General features: G+C 48.3%; 1 protein-coding gene across 2 annotated transcripts in view; it reads right to left on the bottom strand.

Annotated features, from left to right (window-relative positions):
• The window catches only part of Cdh5 (cadherin 5), a 38,812-nt gene that overhangs the window by 13,901 nt on the left and 8,498 nt on the right, over window positions 1-16,413 (bottom strand). For both annotated transcript variants that reach the window (XM_047529366.1, XM_047529367.1), the window contains exons 2-5: window positions 15,278-15,500; window positions 2,972-3,260; window positions 1,937-2,053; window positions 496-660 (exon numbers count right to left, since the gene is read on the bottom strand). In XM_047529366.1, coding sequence (XP_047385322.1) covers window positions 496-660; window positions 1,937-2,053; window positions 2,972-3,260; window positions 15,278-15,481 — 775 coding nt within the window. In that variant the 5' untranslated portion in view covers window positions 15,482-15,500. The remainder of the gene's footprint in view (window positions 1-495; window positions 661-1,936; window positions 2,054-2,971; window positions 3,261-15,277; window positions 15,501-16,413) is intronic.

A 16,413-nucleotide genomic window follows, 5' to 3' on the forward strand; every position in this document is an offset into this window, starting at 1 on the left:
CATTGGAGGATGCAGTGAGTACAGCCAACCAACTCTCCTGCCCAACCCCACCTAAGACACAGGACAAGCTCTTATAAGATATTTTGTGGGGCACGATTCAGTTTTAGGTGGGGTAAGGCTCAGCCTTGGCTGTGTATCCCTGCTCCCTGGCTCATGGGGATTTTCTAGCTGGGACTGAGTCTCAGGGTCTGGGTTCTTTCGATCCCATGGGATCTGAGTGAAATTGCTCCTGTGTCCTAGTGGACAGTGATCATATCCAGTGGGGCCTGTGATTCCCCTCTGGTCTGTGAGGAGATCATCACCAGGGGCAGCTGGACAGCCTTGGGAGTGTAGAGTAGGGCTGGAAGCAGGGCCCCTCCTGCACCCAAACATCTTCTCTGGGCCCACCTTGGGGTAGGGGGAGAGGTGCAGGGATTTGGGACATCTCCCTCAGAGTTCCCAAGTCACTGAGTGTCCCAACGCCCACCCACCCAGGGCCCTGGAGGAGGGGCTCACTCTGAGTGAAGATGGGGAAGTTGTCGTTGACATCTTGCAGAGTGATTAGCACGGTGGTGGTGCCTGATTCTCCCCGGAGGCCCTGGGCATCTCGTGCCTCCACCACGATCTCGTACCTGGCCTGCTTCTCTCGGTCCAAGTTGTTGGTTGTGGTGAAAATGAATCCTACAAAAAAAGTATCCCCAAGAGCCTTGTTATTGGGGGAGCTTTGAGACAATACAGATGCCTGGGCCCTATGCAGAGAACCTAGGTGATTCCACTGAGCAGCCAAGCTGAGAACCATGTGTCTGCAGGTTACTACTCTGTATCAGTTAAAGATGAACAAACAGGATGGTCTAGTATTGATTCTAGTCAGCTGGAGCATTGTGTTAAGAAAGATCATGATGCCACATCCAGACTCAGTGTGGAGGAGTTCTGTGATGGATTGATGATGTCTGCCTTGATGCACTGTGGAGTAGTGCAAGGTATCTGTGCTGTGCATTTGCTATTACTCTGAAAGACTCTACAGCATCCTGAACAACTGACCTTCTTGCTTCCATGACTCAGTCATTACTGTTTTTTTTTTTCTTTTAAAAATCTGTTAAATCAAACTAAATCTGTTAAATAAACTAAATCAAACTGAAATTCCTCTGTACTTGCATACTCGAGTCCTTCTGTAATGAATGGCAACCTAACTCAGTATGTAAATGAGTTGAAACCTAAATGTGCTTCTGTCAATCACCGGCTGCCAGATGTTCAAACCTGTTCAAATAAGGCAAATGCCTGTGCCGTAACCAGCCCAGCTTTTTTCTGGACCTCACTTCTGTTTTCTGTATAGTACTTTTCTTTCTCTGTCCATAAACGTTATCCAGACCTGGAGTTTCTCCAATCTTCTTTTGGTTCTGGGGTTGCCTGATTTGTGAATTGTTTTTTGCTCAATTAAACCCTGTTAAATTTAATTCGTCTAAAGTGTTTTCTTTTAAAAAGTCATGAAATACTATGTGGCTATGCTCTCCCTGGAATTATCTAATTCCAGCTTTGTGGCTACCATGATGAACAGTCCTGTTTTCTGGGTAAGGGGAGTAAGACTTTCAGAGGTTAGTAGGCTCATCCAACATCTCTAGAGAGGGTAAGTAGCAGAGTTGGGTCTGGAAAGCAGGTCAACTGGATTTGAACGTGTATAAAGAACTGTTAGGCAGCACTCTCTTGCTCACTGCTTGGGTACCAAGCTCCTGATGTCCCCTGGATTTAAGTCCATGTCCTGGGTACCTGTCTGCTTCCTTCCCCCCCAAACCAGTCCCATTTTGTCTTTCTGCATAATAGCCATCACTTCCATGGGACAGTGCTGTTTAGAAGTTGGTGACACAATCAGGCTGGACTTTCCTCAGCATCTGTACCCAGAATATTCATGTCCCCTTCTCCCCCAAGCTGGTGCCTGCCCAGGAGGGTTAATCACACAGACCAGAATTATCGATGGCAAAATTCTCTTCCCCTTTCAGGACTTGGTACATGACGGTGGCATGGTCTGACACAGTGGGGTCATCTGCATCCACTGCTGTCACATGCATGACCGAAGTTCCTGTGGAGAGAGAATTTGGGGGTTTCTGCCTTGTGACCGTGGCCCTTCTCCCCATTCCTGGGTGAGGGCAGATGGTGCCCTGTTGTTTCCCTGTCCCCAGGGCCTGAGGGGAAGGCCTGCTTTGTTTTCTGAGAGGCCTGCGTGAAGGCGATGTGCTGCAGTGGCGAACCCTCCCAGGCCACCCTGGAGGGGGCCAAGAGCACAGGTGTTTGTGCCTTGAGGGGAGAATGAGGGAGGCAGTGGGCAGTGGGTCCCGAGTAGAAACCCAGGAGAGCAGCGGCTGTTTCTCCCTCTCCTGAAACAAGTGAGAGCAAGGGACTGGGAACGCACACAAAGGGGCCATAGCACAAGGCTCAGTCCCTTGAATTTCAGGCCTCCCACTTAACAGGAAGCTCTGGCCCTAGGGCCCCAGTCGGGAATCCTGGACTGACTGGGTGGAGAGGGAAACTTTTCTGGCACCTTCTGGAGCATGGGACAAGACAGAGGAAGGAGTAGTAAACTTCTTAGGCTGGTGACACACTTTGGGTCCGGGTTTCTGTCCCCTACCTCCACTTCGGCATGGCCCCCAGAGATGATTCTTCTTGCTTGGGTGACAGAGTCTGTCACGCTCTCGGCGTGTCTGTCCTGGGACTCAGAGGCAGTGGGCAGTTCTTGTTCCAGAGTAGTGAGACCTATGTGTGTCTTTGATGGCCAGGGTCAGCCTGGGACTGGAATCAGGGATCGGTCTATGACCCATTAGAGCTCGGGCTGAGGCCGGGTTGGAGTTTAACCTTTAGGGACCAGTGTTTTCAAATCAACACAAGATTTATAATCACTGCCCTGAACCCACTGCCTCCTGATCCTGACAGTGAAATGGCTGAATGACAGGCGCCTCAGCCTGGGGAGGAGCGGGGTGGAGAGGGGCAGATTGGGACATACCCACAGCTGACATCTCAGGCACAGATGCGTTGAACAACCGGCGTGTGAACACAGGCCAGTTGTCATTTACATCATGAACTTTGACAGTGAAGCTGGAAGGAGGTTCCAGGTTTCTGTTGGTGTCCTTGTCTACAATGAGGGCAATGAGCTGGTATTCGGAGACTTTCTCCCGGTCCAGTCTCTCAAAAGCATACACATCCCCTGTCTCTGCATCGACCCGGAAGACCTTGCCAGCAGATTCTCCTCTGAGCACATACTTGGCGTTCTTGCGGTTCACACTAGACTTGATCTAGGAAGGAACAGAATGTGAGTTAGGATGGAGCAGTGGAGGCTGTGCATATGTACACACGTACAGAGCATGTGCACACACAAGCACCTGCATGTGAGGATGTCTGTGTGCATGTATGTGCTCACGTGCATGCATGTGTGTGCATGCAAGCATGTGTGTGCATGCAAGCATGTATGTAGGTGCTGGTCAGAGATCCTAACTGTGAGGCTGAGGTTTTTAACAAGAACTTCCAATTGGTTACCAGAGTGTTGTTCTCAACCAGGTCACTGCAAACACCAGCTGGTAAGTTGCCTAGCAGAGCCCAATGCCCAGAATGGTGCTGGGGGCACAGCAGGGGCTTAGAAGACAGTCTTTTTTGGGGAGGGGTACTGGAGATTGAACTCAGGGACACTCAATCACCGAGCCACATCCCTAGCCCTTTTCATTTAGAGACAGGGTCTCACTGAGTTGTTTAGCGTTTTGTTTTTGCTGAGGCTGGCTTTGAACTCCCGATCCTCCTGCCTCAGCCTCCCAAGCTGCTGGGGTTATAGGCGTGCCCCACTGCACCCAGCAAAAGACAGATTTCCAAGTGGAAGAATTTGGTGAATTGGAAGACAAAGGGTACTTTTGCCCCTTAGAAGGCACCTAATCTCACTGACTTGTGGTGACTTCATCTGTAAAATGTACCTGGTACTGCTTCTGAGGTTGGGTTGCCCCAATGAGCAGAGCAGCTCTTTTGAAAGTGAGTCCTAGGAAAGCTTGTCCTCCTTTGCCCATGAGTTTAAGCATTAGCTTAAAATTTTAGAAATATTTGTGAGCTTTTAAATAGCCATTTAAAAAAACTAGATTATATAAACTCACAATTAAATAAATCATATTCGAACAAAGACCACAAATACTCAGAATTTGTCACTTCCTAATTATTTTAGAATATTCTTGAGGCTATGTGTGTCCTTTGTGTGAGTATGGTGGGAATACTGAGCAAGGACATGTCCATGCAGGCCTTCTCCCAGCTCTGTCTTCAGTGGTATCATGTTGGTAACTAATTCACACATGCCGAAAGCATTTACACCATGGCAATTGGCAAGTGCCACACAATCAGGTCCTTTTCCCCTGGAGAGCCAATTTCAAAAAGTCATTTGCACTCCACTGGTCCCAGGTCAATTCAGTTTTGGAATGGCACATAGAATGTTCTCTTCTTGGGGATTTTCAATGTCTAGTCCTGGAGAAGAGAACTCCAATGAATTTTGTTTAACTCAAGATTTCCTGCACCTCTTAAACCGTTGAGACATTTTTTTTTTCTAACACATGCTGTTAGTGTACCAGGGCATTCAATTTGGAAAACAGTGTGGATCAAGTGTCTTGCAGAGAATAGGGCTCTCAGTAAATGTTAGTTATTATTAATGATGGATTTACAAATTAAAGGATATTATTAGAAGTTTGGAAGTGCTGAACATTCCATTTATAGAATGAGAGAGAAAATCAGGACCGCAAGACTAGACAGTATTGTATACACATAAAACGGTACTTTTCTAGGATGTTAGAAAGTCCAAAAAATAGAATTTAATCTGAAAAATATAAATTGGATGACTACAAGGTGTCAGGTCCTATGGTTAGGAGCACAAGGATAACACAAACCTGTGCTGGCTCTCAGTGATGAGGCTTGAAGCCTCAGGGACTGGAACTCCAAGGAGGGACAGCCCTTAAGGGTCAGATAGATCAAGAGCCTTGGAAGGTGTCCAGTGAGGACTCATCAGAAAGGCCAGAGAACCAAGAGCACATGGGAACTTGGGGGAGAAAAGGGAGATTCAGGAAGGGTGTGGTCCAATCCCATGAGGTCTACAAGGTGTTCCCAGCACTAACCAGTTGTACAGTCACTGGAGGTCTTGGTGAGAACAGTGACAGCTGGTGGTGGGCTGAGAAGTCAGATGGCAGCATGTAGAGAAGAGTCTGGAAGGTGATGGAGTGCAACTAGGGAGGGAGGACCCTTTCCCTTGGGTGGGCAGAGGGAGAGGGAAGCTGCTGAGCAGGGGACAAACATTCTGGAGCAGGGCTGGGGTGTGCAGGGACAGGTGGGTCCACGGGGAGGTTCCTAAGGCCCAGAGGCCAGGACATATGATGCACAGCTGGAGCGGGCAAGAAGCCTCACCTGAGTTCTGTAACCAGAGTCATGTGACAGTGGGGACTCAAGAAGAAGGGACAGTCTGGGACTCTGAGTGAGTAGCTCAGGTTAGGATAAGATGGCAGTCTTCAAACTGGGTCCCGGGTAGATGCCTAAGGACCCACCAGACAAGAAAGGGTAGCAAGTCAGCTTGCGGATTAGAAGGATGCATGAGGATTCATGGGCACTCAGTTTCTGTTATCTTCCCCCCAGTTTTTCTTAAATAGGTTTCAGTTTTTGACAGTTTTTAGATTTCCAGGAAGAGGGAGAAGGTAGTCTATTGGCCTGCTCTCCTTTCCCCTCAATGTCAACATCTTACATGAATGTGGTACAGTTCATGATAAAGGAACCAATACTGACACATGATTATTAACCAGAGCTCATAATTTATTTAAATTGCCTTGGTAATGCCCTTCCTCTTTGGGATACTATGCCACATTTAGTGACTGTGTTTCTTTAAGCTCTTTTTGACTGTGACAGTTTCTCAGATATTCATTGTATTTGATGACGTTGACAGTTCTGAGGAGTTCCAGTCAGGAGTTTCATAGGATGCTCTTCTGTCGGGATTAACCTATGCTTTTCTCAGGGTTAGGCTAGGGTAACAGGTTTCAGGGAGCTGCCCTTTCTAATATCACTGTATTTGGATGGAACATTTCAATGGCACAAATCACGCCTACCCAGATTTGTTGGTGCAGAACAGCTCAGGGTTCACACGCCCATTGTCCATCCAGGCTATAAACAAAGACTCCAGGCTACGACCTTGGTACACAGGGACTTCCTTCCCTTGGATTACGTCCTTGGGAGCTGGGAGCCAGGAGGTGGTCCTTGAAGTCCTGTGCTTTCCTCTCTCAAGTACCCTTGTTTCCTCCCAAGGAGGGGAACATACGTGGCTCCTCAGTCCCCAACACTCTTTCCCCTGACCTCATGCCAGGTGTCAAGTGAATGTAGTTGTCAGATGACACAGTCCTGACGCTCTTCCTGCTGTTTGCAGGCCCTTAGGTGAGTTGCGGTCCTGGCAAAGACTGGTGTGATGCACGTGGCCCCCACTTTCCGCTGACTCTCCCTGACTCACTCCGTAGATTTTCCTTGGGGCCAGTCATTCTCCTTGGAAGATGATTCATGGCACAATTATTCCATTGGGAAGGATGTAGGTGGGTTGATGACATCTCTCTCTATGACACAGAGTTCACATTTGCCTTGGGAGTCAGGAGCCCCAGGTTCTCCTAGGGCTCTGTCCTGGTCTCATTTTGTGATCCTGGACCCAGGCCTCCTCTTTGATTGGCCATGCTGTAAGATTTACATCTCCCAGTCAGTCATTCTGGGGAGACAGAAGAGCCATGGACTCAGTCAGCTGGCGATGGTTATGAGTGGAGAGGCTTCAGTTGTCCCCATCTCCTTCCTTTGTCTGTGGGGGCATTTCTGACCCCCAGACTGGGCCTGCTTATCCGAGGGCCCTCTCCAGTCTGTATCTCCATCACCAGGGGGCTTCCATCATTGCATTTGCAGAGTTCTTTGTCTGATGTATGCTGTTCCTCTAGACCAGGGTTGCGTAAACTATGTTAAGGGTTAGAAAGTAAATATTTTGGCTTTGTGGACCATATGGTCTTGTCACAACTATTTAACTCTGATATTGGAGTATGAAAGCAACCACAGAAAACTTGTAAATAAGTGGATATGATTGTTTTTCAATAAAACTTTATTCGTAAGTCCAGGCAGGGGCCCAGATTTGACCCACAGGATTCCTGCTCTAGACCACCATCTCCATGAGAGTTGGGCCCACATCTGTCTTTCTCTGTCTTTGTTCATTGCAGTCTTTCCAGCACACTGCCCAGTGCTTGGATTTATCTGTCCTTTCTCCAGAACATTTGACCTACTCTTCTCTCTTGTAGTTGATATGTAGATTCCAAGAAGTTAGTGTTGTGAGCTTTTTTTAAAAAATTTACATATAAGCTCTCATTCTCTTAGCAATAGATGTATCACCAGGTTACATGAAGAATTTTTTTCTGAAAAAAAGTCTAAAATGATTATAGCAAAACCTCAGTATTGCATGGTGAGATTTTAATGCATGTTCTTGCTCATGGAAAACTCTCAAAATACCTAGTCCATCTCTTGTCACCATGTGTAAAATTTCATCATGAGTGCTATTCCTTTGAATTAGAGTGGATAGTTTTGAGATCTGTGACAACTGGATTTGGTGAGACAATTCAGCACTCACTTAGATTAGCATCAAGCTCTCAGAAAATGGACTTGGGATGATCACATTTTATAGGTGGACAAAGGAAGGCTCAGAGCTGCAGGCCCTGCACTGCCCTGGAGTCAGGCTTGGGGCGGGCACTTTATGATACACGCCCTGCATTCGGGGATCTGTGTGGATCAGTGGAGACCAGGATTGGCAAACTATAGCCTGAATGATTAACCTTGTAACCAGCAGTTTTGTAGAAAGCGGCTCAGGCTTCTCCTAATTTCTCAAATGGGAACACTTAATGGTGGCCTTGGCTGGTTCTACTTTAAGCCCAGAACTCCTAGACCAGGCTGGGTTCCTCAACCTGAGTGTGGGGCACTTTTGTCAGTGAAATCTAGTCTGTAAAGCAAGGTCTGGGAGAAAATGAGCCATAGTATTCACCACCACCACCACCACCACCACCACTTCCACTACTATCGCCTCCATTATCGCCTACTTCTTCATCATCCTGACATCATTACCATCACTACAAACATCACCACTACAACCACTATCACCTCCACCATCACCATCCTCACCACCATTAGCGCCCTGCTTACCTCCTCTTCAACATCATGGCCGCCGTCACTATACTAACACTTCCATGATCACCACCATTACCACCTTCTCCATCACAATCACTACTATCACCTTTATCAATACCAATACCACCACTACCACCACTATCACCACCACCACCACCTCTATACCACCACACTGCCTCTATAATCACTATCCTCATCATCACCCTCAATTTCCCCTTCACTATTACCACCACTGCCTCAATCATCACCACCATCTCTACCACTATCACCTTCCTCACCTTCCCCTTCACTGTCTTATTATCGTCACCATTGCCAATACAACTCCCACCAGGACAATCACCAGTAGCACCATCACCACCACCATTACCTTCCGGTTTAGTCCGCTTTCCACTGTGATGACAAAATACCTGATCTAAAAAACTTAAAATGAAGAAAGGTTTGTTTTGGCTCATGGATTCAGAGGTTTCAGTCCATGATTGCTTGGCCCTGTTGCTTTGGGAATGTGGCAAGGCAGGACATCAGGGTGGAAGTGTGTGGTGGACTTCTGTTTATCTCATGGCATCTGGGAAGCAAAGAGATAGAGAGATAGAGAGGAGGGGCCAGGGTTCCTGTTGCCGCCCACAGCGACAATCCTGCGGGAATTTACCAGAGGTGGACTTGGAATGAACTCCTTCTATTATCTTTATCTGGGATACTTCCTTGCTTGCTTGCTTGTTCACTAGTTTATAGAGGAAGAGAGGCTTTTGCTTAGAGGAAGAGAGGCTTTACTTAATTTTAGAGGTGCTATGCTTTCAGAGAGGCTACGCTTATCAAAGGTCTACTGCTTCTTAAAGGTGAGTCACTTCTTGGAGGTGCGGGGTGCCGCGAACGGCGTACGGCCTACAGCCTGCAGCCTGCGTCCTGTGTCCTGCCACCTGCGACCCAGAGGTGTGTTCTTTAGTCCTGAGTTCTGCGATCTAGAGGTGTGACTTTAGTTCTCTATCCTGCGATCTGTGATCTCCTCCCAGGCGAAGAGAATGTCTTATATACACTAAGGCAGTCAATCAGCTTAGGATTAAGTAGCATGATTGGAGCATTCGCCACAGTACCAATCAAGAAAGAATGAGGAACATCTGTTGACCACTAGCGCAGAGGAGACATTAATCAATCAGGCAAAAGGTCATGAGAGATCACACTGTGTTAACACTAATTATGCGCCACCTCTTGGCCCAACGCCAGCCGCCATCTTAGAGCTGCTTAAACATGTCTCTGCAGTTCCAATATCCCTTTCATGATCCTGGTGATCTAACTTCTTTCCACAAGTCCCCAAGTCCCCATCTCCTAAAATTTCCACCACTCCCTATAGAGCCACGGGCTGGCAACAAAACCTTTAGCATATGGTCCTTGGGGGGACATTAAGATCCAAACCATAACACTCTACCTCAGCCCCTAAAGACTCATGCCCATCTAATAATTCAAAATGTAGTTAGTCCATTTCCAAGAGTCCCCAAAGTCTCAAACAGTTCCAGCATTGCTCAAAAGTTCAAGTCCAAAGCTCCTCAGAGGTTCAAGGATAACTCTAGCTGTGAGCACCTTTAAAACAAAACATAAAACAAGTTGCATACTTCCAAGATACAGTGGCCCAGGGTAAACATCCCCATTCCACAAGGAAGGAATAGGGAGCTAGAAAGGAAGGAAGGATGAGACCAAATCAAGATGGAAACCTCACAGGGTAAACCCCGAAGCTCCAGGTATAGCATCTGGGGCAAACGTTGGCAAGCTCCAAAGGGCTTGAGGCAGTGCTGTCCCTTTGGCCTTGCTGGCTGCAGTGCACGTGTCTTCTCTCTTGGGCTGGCTCTGCTCCCTGCCTGCAGGTGGTCCACATTCCTGGCAACTCTACTGTCCTGAAGTTTTGGGTTCACACCCACAGCTTCCTGAACTGCCCCGTCAGGGCTGCTTGCCGACTCCAGCCCTGACACAGTGCCTGACATCCCAGGCTTTCCTTTGAAATTTCAGTGGACGCTTCATGGCTCCACAGCTCTTGCATTCTGTGTGCTTGTGAAACCGGCACTATGTGGACAATGCCAAGTCTGCCACTGGCTTCAGAGGCAGCTGTGACTTCTTGGGCCATAGCAGCAGCCCGCTTTGAATTCCTGAATGGCTGAATCCAGGAAATGAATCCCAGGGAGACGATTCCCTAGGAAGTACTTTGTGAGCAGACCCCCTCCTCAAAGGGGAGTCTTTTAGCCTGAGATGGGTGGGGTCTGACTGGTTCCTGAGATGCCCTCAAGGCATCTTTCCTACTGTGCCAATGCAAAGTACTTGGCAGCTTCCCCCCCTCCTCCTCCGACTCCCCCTCCTCCTCCTTCTCCTTCTGCCTCCTTTTCCTCTTCCTTCTGACTCCTCCTCCTCTCCTCCCCTTCTTCTTCCTCTCCTCCTTCCCCTTCTCCCTTTTCCTTCTCCTCCTTCTTCTTTCTTCCCTCTTCCATCCTCCTCCTTCCTGTCCCTCTCCCCTCCCCCTCCTCTTCTTCCTCCCCCTTCTTCTTCCCTCTTCCCTCCTCCTCCTCCTCCTTCTTCTTCCTTCTTCCTTTTTCCCTGCTCCTCCTCCTCCCCTCCTCCTCCTCTCCTCCTCCTCTTCCTCCTTCTCCTCCTTCTCTACCATTGAGCTACATCTCAATCCTTTTTATTTTTTATTTTGAGACAGAGTCTCATGAAGTTACTGTTTGGCCTGGAACTTCTGATCCTCCATCTCAGCCTCCCAAATAGCTGGGATTACGGGCACATGCCACCACTGTGCCTGGCACTTGACTTCTTTTGAAAGTCTCTAAGCTCTTTAGCAATTGCACCCTCCTTTTTTGCAACTTTAAATGTTTTCCTTTTCTGGTCAAACTGCACGTTTTTCAGATCTTTCTGTTGTGCTTTTTGTTCCCAATTCTCACTGTTAATCTGTCTAAAAACAGCTAACAATACCTTTGACACTGCCTGAATGCTCTGCTGCCTTGAATTTTTCTCTGCCTGATAAGTCAGTGTACCACCTGTTGTGGTTTAGATGTGGTGTCCCCCAAAAGCTCACATGTGAGACAATGTAAGAGAATTTGGAAGAGAAATGATTGGGTTATAGCCTTAACCTAATCAGTTAATTAGCCCCTGACAGGATTAACTGAGTGGTAACTGGAGGCAGGTGGGGTGTGGCTAGAGAAAGTGGTTAACTGGGGGTGTGGCTTTGGGTATATATTTGTATCTGGCAAGTGAAGTGTCTCTCTCTGCTTTCTGATCACCACGTGAGCTGCTTCCCTCTGCCCCCCTCTTCCACCATGATGTTCAGGAATGGTGCTGGACTTCTAAGGACTGAGACCTCTGAAACCACGAGCCCTCAAATAAACTTCTCTTCCTCTACAATTGTTCTGGTCCTTTAGTTATAGTAGCAAAGAAGCTGACTAAAATACCACTCCTAAACTCAGCCTCTCACAAAGTCTCAGCATGGACAAAATGTAGGCAAGATCTTCGTTGGAATGTCACATGAATGGCCTCTAGTCTAACGCCCAGTAGAATTTTCATTCCCACCCAAAAGTTCATAAGCATCCCTATTAATACTCTGAGATCTTTCAAGAATCATCCATGAAACTCTGCTTATGGCATTCTAAGCTTTTACTACCCTGTTTCTTCAAACGTTTCCAAATTCTTCCTGCAAACTGATTCCAAAGACTTCCGAACCTACTCAGGTATAGTCGCAGCAATGATCCAACTTCTTGGTACCAATTTTCTGTTAGTCAGTTTCCTGGTGCTGTGACAAGATACCTGAAATAATCAACTTAAAAAATGAAACATTTATTTTGGCTCATGGTTTCAGATGTTTCAGTCCATGGTTTCTTGGTTCCATTGCTTTGGCCTGTGACACGCAGAACATCATGATGGGAAGTCAACTGTGGATCAAAGATACTTACTTCATGGCAACTGGGAAGCAAAGAGAGAGAGGAAGGGGCTGTGGTCCCAATATCCTATTTTATTTTTAAAATTAAATTAAAAAATACATTTTTTTAGTTTTAGGTGGACACAATACCTTTTACTTTTAATTTATATGTGGTGCTGAGGATGGAACCCAGGGTCTCACGCATGCTAGGTGGGTGCTCTATCACTGAGCCACAACCACAGTCCCCAATATCCTCTTAAAGGACATAACTTGGTTTGAGTAGGTCCACCTGTAAAGTTTCCGCCACTCCCAGTGGCGCCACAGGCTGAGGACAAAGCCTTTAGCACATAACACACTCAAGGTTCAAATTATAACACGCCCTCACCCTCCCCATCACTATCACCACCTCCACCACCACCACCACCTTTACCACCAATACCATCACCACAACCACCTTCACTAATTCCACCATTACATCCCTCACCTTCCCCTTCACTATTACTTCCACCATCACCATTATCACCAACCACCCCCCCAACCACCATTACCTCCTTCAATTTTTCTGTCATTGTTACTACCACCATCACCATCACCAACACCACCATCACCATCACCAATACCACCACTACCACCATTATGTCCCTCACATTTTACTTCATGGTTACTGCCACCATCGCCATTACCACCACCACCACCACCACTATTACTTCCCTCACTTTTTCCTTCATGGTTACTGCCACCGTCACCACTACCACCACCACCACCACCACCACCACCACCACCACCACCATTACCTCCCTCACTTTTTCCTTCATGGTTACTGCCACCATCACCATTACTACCACCACCACCACCACCACCACTACAACAACCACCAGTACCTCCCTCACTTTTTCCTTCATTGTTATTGCTATCATCATCATTACCACCACCACCACCACCACTATCACCATTAACTCCTTCACTTTTTTCTTCATGGTTATTGCCACCATCACCATTACCACCACCACCACCACCACCACCACCACTGCCACCACCACCACCACTACCACCACCACCACCATCAACACCACCACCACCACCACCACCACAACCACCACCACCACCACCACCACCACCATTACCTCCCTCACTTTTTCCTTCATTGTTATTGCTACCATCATCATTACCACCACCACCTCCACCACTATCACCATTAACTCCTTCACTTTTTTCTTCATGGTTATTGCCATCATCACCATTACCACCACCACCACCACCACCACAACCACCACTACCATCACCACCACCACTACCACCACTACCACCACCACCACCACCACCACCACCACCACCACCATTACCTCCCTCACTTTTTCCTTCATGGTTACTGCTACCATCACCATTACCACCACCACCACCACCACAACCACCACCATTACCTCCCTCACTTTTTCCTTCATGGTTACTGCCACCATCACCATTACCACCACCACCACCACCAGCACTACCACCACCACCACCACCATTACCTCCCTCACTTTTTCCTTCATGGTTACTGCTACCATCACCATTACCACCATCACCACCACCACCACCACCAGTACCTCCTTCAATTTTTTCTTCATAGCTATTGCCACCATCACCATTACCATCACCACCACCACCACCACCAGTACCTCCTTCAATTTTTTCTTCATAGCTATTGCCACCATCACCATTACCACCACCACCACAACCACCACCACCACCACCACCACCACCACAACCATTTCCTCCCTCACTTTTTCCTTCAGGGTTATTGCCACCATCACCATCAGCATTCCCACCACCACCATCACCATCACCAATACCAACACCACCACCACCATTACCTCTCTCAATTTTTCCTTCATTGTTACTGCCACCATCACCATTACCGCCACTGCCACCATCACCACTACCACCACCACCATCACCATCACCTCTCTCACTTTTTCCTTCATGCCTATTGCCACCATCACCATCAACATTACCACCACCACCATCACCACCACCACCACCATTTCCTCCCTCACTTTTTCCTTCATGGTTATTGCCACCATCACCATTACCACCACCACCACCACCACCACAACCACCACCATTACCTCCCTCACTTTTTCCTTCATGGTTACTGCCACCATCACCATCAGCATTACCACCACCACCATCACCACCATTACCTCCCTCACTTTTTCCTTCAAGGTTACTGCCACCATCACCATTACCACCACCACCACCACCACCACAACCACCACCATTACCTCCCTCACTTTTTCCTTCATGGTTACTGCCACCATCACCATCAGCATTACCACCACCACCATCACCACCATTACCTCCCTCACTTTTTCCTTCAAGGTTACTGCCACCATCACCATTACCACCACCACCACCACCACTACAACAACCACCATTACCTCCCTCACTCTTTCCTTCACTGTTACTGCCACCATCACCATTACCACCACCGTCACCACCACCACCACCACCATTACCTCCCTCACTTTTTCCTTCATTGTCACTGCCATCATCACCATTCCCACCACCACCATCATCACCATTCCCATCACCAACACCATTATGACCACTGCAACCACCATCACCGTCACCATTACTACTATCAGCACCATCATTACAACTACCACCACTACCACCATGACCTTCCTCACTTTTTCTTTCATTGTTACTGCTACCATCACCATTACCATCACCACCACCATCACCAGCACCTCCACCAACACCATTATGACCACCACAATCACCATCACCATTACAACCACCACCACCACAACCACCACCATTACAACCACCACCACCACAACCACCACCATTACCTCCCTCACCTTCTCCTTCATTGTTACTGCCACCATCACCACCATTGTCACCAGCATCATCACCATTATCACCAGCACTATCACTATCACTACCATCACCTCCACCAGTATCACCATTACCTCCCTCACCTTCTTCTTCAATATCACTACCAGCACCACCAATTTCTCCTTTCTTAGCTCCACTACCACAGTCTCCAGCACCACAATCATCATTGCCACCACCAGTGCCACCACCAGGTCTACCACCTCCACCATCTCCCACTCTGTGGGCATCACCCTCACAACTCCTACAACCACTCCAGTATCTATTACCATCTCTACCACCAAGACCATCGCTATGGGCCAGCTGCAGATGGCTTCTCCTACCATGGGGCCTGAGCCTTACCTTGCCCACATGGTGGGGTAATGAGGTATTTTTCTCTTCATCAATGTGCATCTGGTTCCAAATCCAGTCTCTCTTCTGGCGCTGGTGGATCGGCAGCATGCCGGGAGTGTCAGGTTGGGTGGGGTCAGAGCCTGCCACTGCTGCTGCCACCAGCAGGCCAAGGTAGGCCCCTAAAGCAGCGACCAGCATTGTGAGCACCTGCATCCCCTGGGGAGCAGTCAGTCTGGGGAAAGAGGAGAGACACCATCAGGACATGGCGGCCACTACCCAGGGTGTGAGTAGTCCTGCGGAGAAGTGAACTCCCTTCATCTGTGCACACCTTCATCTGTCACGCTGCTGACACAGCAGAATCAGACCCTGTTCCTGACCCAGGGGAGCTGCCTGTCTGGGAGGAGAAGGCAGACACGGAAATGGTTCCTATTGCACGCGTGTACGTGGGCCAGGATGGAAGCAGGTGTGGGGGTGTGAGAGGCCCAGGAGGCTGCTGGGAGGGTCTCCCGGAGGAGGGGGAGAGGCTGATGCTAATCACACTTGCACCAGCTCCACACAGGCATCCCGGCGGTCGCTATTTTACAAATGGGGAAACTGAGGCACAGGGAGGTTAGGTCCACGCTGGCGTCAGCGGCAGGGCTGAGAATGGAGCCAGGTTTCTGACCTCCATTGCTAACCTTTATTGAGAGCCTAATATTTGCCTGACTTCGTTCCAGGAGCTTTATGTATGATCTCTCATTTAATCTTCCTAATAACCCTCGAGGTTGGAATAATTGTGATTCTCATTTTATAGAAAAGCTGATCATCAGAGAGGTTTAGTAATATTCTTGAGATCACCCAGACTGGGAGGAGGAGAGCCAGGATTGGAATTGAAGCTGTCTGTCCCAAAAGCTCAAACTGTCTTTCCTGTCCCAGCAACTGGGATGGGGTGGGATTTTATGATTCCTCTGAACAAATGTGCCCTCCCGGCCAGCCTGCTGTTTGGTAGGTCTGCTCTGATGCTGGCTTCAGAAGGTCCCCAGGGAAACACCAGTGTCTGAATGCACCTCAGTCTAGAATGTGCAGGAGGTGGTCTCCTTAGGAGCTGTCGGGGACCAAGGCTTGGGTGGTGGGGGTTTGAGAGTCTGGCTTCACGGGTCTGGCTT

Source organism: Sciurus carolinensis, chromosome 16 (assembly GCF_902686445.1).
Source record: "Sciurus carolinensis chromosome 16, mSciCar1.2, whole genome shotgun sequence".
In the NCBI taxonomy this organism is placed as follows: domain Eukaryota; kingdom Metazoa; phylum Chordata; class Mammalia; order Rodentia; family Sciuridae; genus Sciurus; species Sciurus carolinensis.